We start from the raw sequence: 9,335 nt of genomic DNA, 5'->3' as shown, positions 1-9,335 counted from the left end.
AATAATAACTGCCAGGTTTTGTTTCTTCCAGCCTGTTCTCCTGAGTTGATTTTATTAACAGGAAATCACTCTTCAATTGCCTCAGAATTAGGTGAATATATTTGTCTATATATGACTTGTTACAGTTAAATACATTAATTTTTTTTCCCAAAACTGGTTCCGTTTCTATAATTTTGTTTATTTATTTTTTCCAGTTTAAAGAGCAGTTTCTTCACACCAGCCATCTTGTTGCTTAGTGATGCCGAGAAATCACTCTTATCTGCATGCCATTCCCTTCTCAAGTTCTTTTTTCCCTCTGAGACTCATCTGTCTGGGATTCTTTTACAATTTCACTTCTCCAGGTTTATGCAATTATTTTGCTTTAAGCCTCTTAATTTTCTTCATACTACCCCTAAGCCTTCCTGTTTTCATATTACTTTGAATTCATCTGGATTTATTAGGATTTGTTTTGTCACCTTGATTCCTCTTTTGTCTTTCCCCAAATTAATTTTTTGTGGAAATAACTCTTGTAGTTTGCTATTAAACAATCTGCACTTTTCAATTTACTTTGTTGTTGTTGATAAGGGCAATGTGTACCTTTGGCTTGCTATCGTATATATAAATAGCCTGCATGATAGGGCCAACTTTTTAAACCTATTTCATACCAACCTCACACTGTTTAAAACCCCTCTCTTTTAAAGGTGGCACTGGAGATGTGTTTGTGTGTTTGGTTTTTACCTTCTGGTTTTTTCTTATTCTTTCATTTGGATCCAGACTGTAATACAAATTAAATTTGCTTAGGCAAACCCACTGTGCATTTAAAAAAGTCATTTTAAAGATGGGATCCTGGGGGTCTGACAGAAAAGCTAAACCAGCTGTGCTCTCCAGGATGAACAACACATAAATCTACAGTGTCTTCTCTTCAGGATCAAGTAAGTGAAAGAAAAGCCTCAGAAAGTAAAAGATATTTTTATCTCACAGAAGCAGAGCTAAAAGAATTTAGTGTCAGTTAAAATCTTAGCCATTCCTGTTAGACTTGTAAAATTCAACATTTTTTCATTTTCATTTTAAGCAGAAACATTCTCATTTGCTAACCAAACAGCTTTATTTATCTGTTAGATATGAAGGTTGTCTTTAGGTCGAAGAAAAAATGGTTGTTCAGCTCTTCACTAAAGAGCCAATCTCACAAGAACAGTTCCCAGTTGTGTTTGTTCTAGCTGATTTAGTTAAGTAGAAACGAAGCAAGAAAATTCTAGAAACAAAAATAGAAATATAACCAATTTGGTCAAATAGTTACCAGATTATTTTCCCCATTTATTTTCAAGTAAGCCTCTTGACGTTTATTAGGTTGCTTACTGGAGCTAATAGGAAGGCTCCCATCCATTTTTGTACAAACTGTCTGACTGGAGAATGAAATGTCACCAGATGATTTCCAGAAGGGTAAAAAGGGCAAAATATATATGTATGTTCTTCATAAATTGTTTTAAACCTGTGCACTGAGCAACCAATTGCATTTACGCTTCTGTTGTCTCTCAGAGAGTGTTTATGGGTAGAACCCTGTACACTGCATTTCCACAGTGCTTTTTCTTACATGACCTGTGTGCTTCCCCATGGCATTCTGCAGTGCATGGTACAGGCACTAACAGATGTCAGGGTTTGTACATTGGGCTAGAACAAGTGCTTGGATTTTGTGAAGGCGCATATTTCATAAATAAATAATGTAGCTGGGCAGCTGGAGGGATCTAGTAGTGGTTTTATTAAATGCTTTAAGGGAAAAAAGCCAGCAGACAGCCCAGCATGGCAGGGGAAATATTAGTGACAGAAACATAAAACACAGGCCTGACTCTGCCTGTGCACAGTGCAGTGTGTCCCCTGTTGTCAGAGGGATGCATGTGTGACACACAGAGTGTGGAATTATTTCATTGTTGGGGAAGGGGATGATAAACAACACTACAGCAAGCAAGTAGACTGAAAACTGAAGTAAAAAGTGAAAAGTGTGAGAAGTTCAAGTATTTGTCAGGGTTTGTTTTTTTGGGTTTTTTTTGTTTTTGTTTTTGTTTTTTTTAACAGCTGCACAGGAAAAGGGGAATGTCTTGGTCTTCCCTTTTATTTACCCATTTCTGGGCAGGCTGTCCCTGATTCCTCCCCTTATACCCACTCCATATACACACATTATATCTTTTTAACCTCAGTATATTATCTAAGTGGAAATAATGAATCAATTTTCCTTTTGGTTATTGAGCTGAGTCAAGTCACAGAGGGATCCACTGAGTTCCAGACCCACTGAAGGAAAAAATGGAAGCAGAATCTTCCCAGTTCGTTAGGAGCAAACCGCCAGATTGTCACAGCATTTCAGGTAACTGCAGCCTCAAGATACAGTTTTATATCTGCCCAGAGTTGATCTAAGACTTTTTTGTTCCCTCTGTTCAAGCCCTCCCTAAAACACTTTGTTCTTCATAACAGTTGCTAAACAGAGTCAATAATTTTCTTCTGAATTTTGATTAAAAGCACATTAGTTTGTGACACAGAAACTCAGGATCTGACTCTGAAAGGGAGCTTAAATATTGCATGGAAAAGCAAACTGGATTCTGTCCCTTTTGAGTCTCTGCAACAGCATGGAGCTCTCCTAAACCTTACAAGGTATTACTGAGATGCAGCCAATCCAATGGTATTTTACAGGAGAGTTTGGCGGCACTGACGTAATTTCACTTTTCCTGGGTGCTCCACTGCTGCAGAATTGCTTCCAACCAAGTACCATTTACTTTGTAAGGAGGCAGTGGAGTTTTTGATTGATACTTACCAATTTAGCAGGGTATTTCTTGGAGAGTTTTGTGTAACAGAGTCCAAAATTACTGTGCAATTTTTATGCACATTTCTGCCTGAAGGACTGAATATTTGCCCTTAAAGCAGAGCATCGTTTGAATTAGTTGTTCACTCTTTTCCTGCTCCTGTCCTCTCTCTTTTTTTCACTGTGAACCAAATAAAACTTCTTCTAAATGCTGGTACAGTACGTGCTATTTGCTGTATTCTCTAAATATGATTATATTTCCTACTAATGATAGTTCAACATTGCTTACTTTATAGTCAGATATTCTTTTGCTCTCTCCTAATAATTTCCTCAGTCCAACTCAAAAAAACCGCCAAAAAATATTCCTTGTCATCTGTTAGATGTGACTGTTTTATCATATAGTACTGTACTTGTGAAAAACAAAACTAATCCGTGTTGTTATTGTGAACTAATTTGGAATATCCTTCCCAAGTTCTCACATCATTGCAGGTGTGGTCTTGGACGCTAGATGGCAATGTGTGGCTGTGTGACATCCACGGGAATGGCAGTAGCAAAAGTCTCTCAACACATGAGAGAATCCTCATGTTTCAAAAATATTTGTAATATTCCCTTTTTATTATGAAAACAATTATAACGTGTAAATGCTCGATTTTTGAAGTCTAAAAGCTTTACAAACTTTTTTTCTCCTGCATTATGACTACATGGGGAACATTTCTTAATGAGTTAGACTGGTGAGTACATTTACCCACTCTTCTGGTCTACTGTAAAGCTCTTCAATCGATTAATCTATCAAAAGGGAGAATTTTCAGTTCCTGACATCATCAGCATGTTCCTTACCATGAAAAAGGAAGGAGGAATGACAGGATTTTCCCCTCTTCTCTCTCCTCAAATAACCTTTTACTTGCTGTCATGGCAATTATGAGAATGGACATTTTAGAACTCAGGCAAAAGCAAAAGGTGTTAGGTAGCAATAGCAACCTTATACCCATATCTTGAGCTTAAGAGTCATCCTAAAGACAACCAGTGCAATAGCTGTTACATTGTCAGTGTTTGAATGCTTTTGGATGACTTCAAAAGAAGTGGCTTCAAAACCACTGATCTTACACAACTGGCATATTATTGAAGGGCCTGATCCTGCACAGGCTCTTTAGAAAAAATTGTGTGTGTTTTGGTAATGAAGCTAAACCACTTGTGGTGTGTTGTCACTTTTCCATGTCATAGCCTACCTCTGTCTTAGGTCTCTCTCTTAACCAGTCTGTGTGGGTCACTTTTTATCAAGATAAACCGCTGCGCTGTGTTTGTCAGTCTTAATGGCCTCACTTTGCAGACAGGCAGGCAGAAATAACTTTTAGAGAAATTTTGTATGTAGTGTATTATTGCTGTTCAGATAAGAGGGAAATTATGGAATGGTGAGGGCCCACCAAGACTGTTAGAGGTGGGCATTATGCCTGAGACACCACAGAATGTTATGTTACTCCTGCCACTGGTGTGCTCTCAGTAGGGCAGGAAGGCTGTGTCTGCCTCTTGGGATAGGAGGATGAAAAGGCTGTTTCGTGCTGTGCTCTGATGAAATTGAAGGGATATCCATGGCTCGTGGTTCCTGTTGGATTGTAGGATGAAGGGACCACTGTCTCATTCTTTCTCTTCTCAGAGGCAATGCTGCTTTCCATGCCCAAAAGGAGAGGCAGAGCCCAGAGCAGACATTTTATTTCCAGTTTCTCCCTCCTGTCTTCTCCATCCTAGTGCAGCACCCAGTACTGTCTTGTGACAAACACCAGCAGTCATCCCACTGGGAAAGGAAGCTTGTATGGGAAAACTAAGATATTTAGAGATTTTATTCATGACCCTTCTCTGCCCCCAGTTTCTTTTTTGCTGTTGATCTCTCTGCTCCACGTTCCCCACTGGTGCTTTATTTTGACATTTTTGACTCCTCATGTACTTCCTTTTTTTCCACCCATTGTCTCTTTCTGTCCTCCTCTTCTTTTCCTGGTGTGTATCCCTGTGACATTTAGTTTTGTTTTGTTGGGTCTGATACCAGTCCCCACCGAAAACATTTTGGTTTGGTACTCGTAACTACTGTGTGTAAGTGTAAACCTCTCACGGCTACAATCCTTTATTTCTCAATGAGGAACACAAACAAGGAAAGCCCTTGTTTAGTGGAAATGAGATTTGGGACTTCCTGCAGACTGATCAACTGTAAAATTAAAGCTGAACGTTTTGGAGAGCAGTGCTCAAGTAAAACAAATACACCAAATGAATCATGAAAGAATTTTCCTGAGGTTTGAACTTTTGGGGGTTTTTTTCAATATTTCAAAATAACATTGGAATCCAAACTAGCCACAGAGTTGACTCCATCCTCTTGCAAAGCAATCAGTCTCTTAAAGCAAGCAGCTATATAATATGAGCACGTACTAACCCCAAATTATGTTCCCAGTACTTTAAAAGACAAGGGTGCCTGTTCCTTCCCTCTGCCGGGGAGGCCACCTGTGCTGAGGGACCGGGGCACTCAGAAGCCAGACAGGGCAGGGCAGAACTCCAGCCCACCCAGCTGCCAGGAGCCCACAAAGGCTGGCTGGGCCCTGCTATGGTTTGCCTTGAAAGACAAGCAGGGCACAGATATTGCTTGGGAACAACAGCTGTATTTTGGGATTATCTCAATGACCAGATTACAGCCCCTCCTTATAGAAAGAATTTTTCCTCCCACCCTTCCCACTGATGACACCAGTACAGAGGACACACAAAACTAAATGTTCTGTGTCTGAGGTGGTGTCCATGCCTCACAGTTCCCAGCTGGTGGGGAAAAGCTCTTCAAAACACCCATTCCAAATCAGTTTGTTTTAATAGTAGATTAAATGCCCTCAAGTTTCCTACTTATGTTTTCAATGAGAAAATGGCCAAGCAATAGCTGAAGCCCCTCATAGAAACAGGACATCCTGAGCTGTGGCAGACGGACTTCCTTTACAAAGTTTTAATGAAAATTTTCAACAACAGCTCTGTGCATGTTCATGGGGGTGTTAGCAAGTGTACATGTTTATGTACACACACACACTGTGCAATGCTACACAAGCTTTTTAAAATAACATATGAAATACTCGGTATATTTTGCTGGAAGAAATTTGTTTTGTAAATATATATATATTTACTGTGTTATGACCTAAGGCAGGATTAGGTAGAGAGAAAATTTCAGGATGTGGGTGGCCACAGTTGAAGGACTTACAGGGAGTGTTCAGTAAAATATCCTTGGAACATAAAATTAAAATAAATGAAGAATAAACTTAACCAAAGTATCAGTGAACATAAACAAATCTTCACACTAAACAAATAATTCAAGGAAGCCAAAGTGCGTAGTTAGAAAGGGATAATTATGCTTCCTCTGCTTCCGAGAAGAGATATGTAAGATTTTCGGTAGTTTCCTAAATACATAGTGTAAGACGCTGGTGAAAAATTACAAACCCCTGTTGAAGTTTATGATATACAAGAATCTACTCTGGCTGAGGGCTTGTTTCATGGCAATAAAGACATAGTAAATGAAAAAAAACTAAAAACTATTTTAAAGGTTCTGTCTGCTATAACATTAAAATATCTGGAAGTGTAACATGTAAGAAAACAGTTACAATACTGTAATTTAGACAGGACTGGTGGTAAAGCATATTACCCAATTATTGCTTGTGTTGTCTTTAGCTCACACATTTTCCTCTTTTGGAGGAGAATTTTATTTTTAATGTTTGTGATTTTAATTTGATTAATTTCTGAGGTACCAGTTTTCTAGGAAGAAGAACAGATGGACAGTGTTCTGATGTCAATTATCTGGAACAGTTCTGTGGAACTCAGTTTAGATTTTGAAGGAATGCTCTGAGGTAATAAACTATTCTTATGATATTTTAACAAAATTACATTGTTGTCAAAATGCAGTAACAGCATGAAAAAGTATTTATTAAAAACTCTCTGCATTTTTCTCTTATATGGTAAACAATCTGGTCTGCTAATCCCTTCTGGATAAGCTGAACTTCATACCCATGCTTAGAATGACCCAGTCGTAATTGCAGCATCACCTTCGGCCTCTCTCTTTTGTGTTTTTGTTGTTCTCTATTCTCAGAAATGTGTCAGAATCAGAGCCCCATTGTGCTGTATGTTACACACAGTAAAAAAAGACATGCCCCAAATTTGATACAATCATAACTGGGAGGCTTTTCTATTGTTCCTATTAGCACAGTGTAGAGAAGCCTTCCCAGGATGCTTTAGACAGACCAAGGCTATAAAAGAACAGCACTGAATATTTGGTTTCAAATTTTTGAGTCATTATTAGAACTACAATAACGTAAAGACTTTTTGTTTTTCTAATCTCAAATGAAGATGTGAAAAGTCTCTCTCATTTTGTGTTTCCAAATTGGAACCTGGTTTTGATGTTCCTGGGAAACAGTGGAATGTGGGCAGGAAGTGTTTGCTCTGAAGGAGAAGCACTGTGGTGTCCCACATCAGCTGGAATAGCTAAGCCCCGACGGTGTGTGACTGTGTGACCCCCACTTGTTGTAGGCCAGTAAGAGCAGCCCCAGGTAATTTACAACTTCATTTAAGACACACTCAAGAACAGGGACAAGTAGCAAAGCTCATGCTAGAAAATGTGGATATAGGTGAGCAAGGTTTGTGTAGATAGATGAATTCTGGAAAAGAGAGAATAAAAACACAAAATGCTTCTCATACAGAAGAAATATTTCATAATCTTTAATTTTTTTCTACAGATTTGACTGTCTTGCATCTTAAACTCTGCCATAGAAGAGATTTTTACCATAAACTTAAATTTTCAACTTTCTGAGAAGATTCTCAAAGATTCTGATACAGCATCAGAGGAAAAAATAATTGGAACAGTAAGTGGCAATCAGATGCATTTTACTAGGACAGATATTTGCATGGTCTGTGCTATGTCCAAGAGTGATAGAACTTAAATCTGTAGACTTTAGGAAGATGTTGGTTTTATACCTTTTATACCTTTATACCAGAAATCTTTTCACTGTCAACCTCTTTAGAGTCACTGTGGACTTAAACAGAAAAATTATGTCCACAATATTTTTGTTCTACTGTCCTTAGAGCTCTTAGCAAGGGAAAAGCCCATCGTCAGTTATTTTCGTGTGGTTTAATGCTGTACCTCTTTAGGATCTGGGGGATGCTTAATGTCTTCTGATGGATAATTAGACCTGTCTGTTACTGGGAATATTCCTGTAGGTCAATGTAGGAGCTAGTAAAGAGGAAGAGGGCTGATAACTGGCCCTAAATAGGGAGAAGGTTCATTTGTTTGACATGATGTTGGAATCTGCTCAGTGACTCTGCTTCCTGCAAGCTGGTTGGAAGGTGAGCTTGCACATGGGGCTGAGGAGGAAGAGAGGATGAGTGTGAGCAGACAGATACAACCATTTCAGTGGAGTGCAAGAATTTGTAGGGATGCTATTTGCCTCCATACCAGGAGAAGACTTATAGTGGACAAAAGCAACCTGTGGCTCTGAACTTTTTGTTTTGTTATTATAAAGCATTGATTTTAAGGTTTGCATTTACATCTCTAATCAAATTTGATTTCAAAGCTGAGCCTGAAGCTCAGGACACAAGCTGTTATTCTGCTTCCTGTTTTATTTCTAGAGTTGTGCTGCTTATGGGACTGAATAGGATCACTAGTCACTTTTTTCCAGTTAGGATTTCAGTGAAGTGATTGGTTTCTCACAATTGCCCAGCCGATCCAGTTGAGAGCAAGGCTGGATATCTTTGAGAAACCAGGTGCCTCGTTTTCAGTGGTTAAGTGTGGTTTCAGGTCTCCTAGAAATTTAATCACACAACTGTCTATAAAGACAGGTTGTTAACAGAAGTTGTGATTTAGGGCTACATGGATGCATCTCTATGTTGCCACATCTTTCATTTTTGAGGAGGATTTACGGTATTGGGATGCAATATTATTTTATGACCCAAGTGTCCAATTCCAGTCTTACCTTTCTCTGAAAACAAAAGTTCGAACAAGTCATTCTTCTGTTTAAGATCTGATGAACATAAATCACTACAGAAGTTTGATAAATTCTTCACACAGATTAAATTCAAAATAAGGCTTTTCTAGATTGCATTTTCCATAAATAACCAAAAGCTGCAAATGCATTACAAACTCTGTTAGCATCCAAGTCTCTATTAACATCATGAAACAAGTAGAAACACCTGCTGTGACTTAATGACCCTATTGGCTAGAGGGTAGGAAATTCAATTGGGTAATGCCTTGTTCCAGATCCTTGTTAACTGAAATTAAGCAGCATTGAGCCATCTTCTGGAGGTTTTATTTCCCTTGCAGGTAGCAACATGGAGTAGAAACAAAATAGCTCAGAACACAGGGGATAAAAATGGATCATCTGAGAGCACCAGGTAAGTGACCTAAAACATGAAATAGTTTATTGGGGATTAATTATCTTAATTTTGGAGTAGTTCTCAGAGAATGAGTGAAACCATCTCTCCAGCCCGAAGAACCCAAAAGGGTGTGTGCTCCCAACAGGAACGTGTGGGACTTATTCTGTTTTGCTCAAATTTGAGACATTAAGCCATG

At 38.6% G+C, this 9,335-nt stretch overlaps 1 protein-coding gene across 7 annotated transcripts in view; it reads left to right on the top strand.

The window, feature by feature from the left end:
* Positions 1–8,916: 8,916 nt before the first annotated feature.
* Positions 8,917–9,335, top strand: part of LOC138114722 (uncharacterized) — a 136,821-nt gene continuing 136,402 nt past the window's right edge. For 2 of the 7 annotated variants that reach the window (XR_011152768.1, XR_011152767.1), the window contains exon 1: positions 8,959–9,157. Coding sequence is in view for 1 of the 7 variants with exons in the window: in XM_069024508.1 (XP_068880609.1) it covers positions 9,136–9,157 (22 nt within the window). In the remaining 6 variants the exon portion in view is untranslated. Of the gene's footprint in view, positions 9,158–9,335 lie in introns of all 7 variants that reach the window. The other 5 variants (XR_011152764.1, XR_011152765.1, XR_011152769.1 and 2 more) reach the window with 4 other exon arrangements.

Source organism: Aphelocoma coerulescens, chromosome 9, assembly GCF_041296385.1.
Source record: "Aphelocoma coerulescens isolate FSJ_1873_10779 chromosome 9, UR_Acoe_1.0, whole genome shotgun sequence".
In the NCBI taxonomy this organism is placed as follows: Eukaryota; Metazoa; Chordata; class Aves; order Passeriformes; family Corvidae; genus Aphelocoma; species Aphelocoma coerulescens.
Note: the sequence above shows the minus strand (reverse complement) of the source record. Positions and strands in the feature narration are given on the sequence as shown.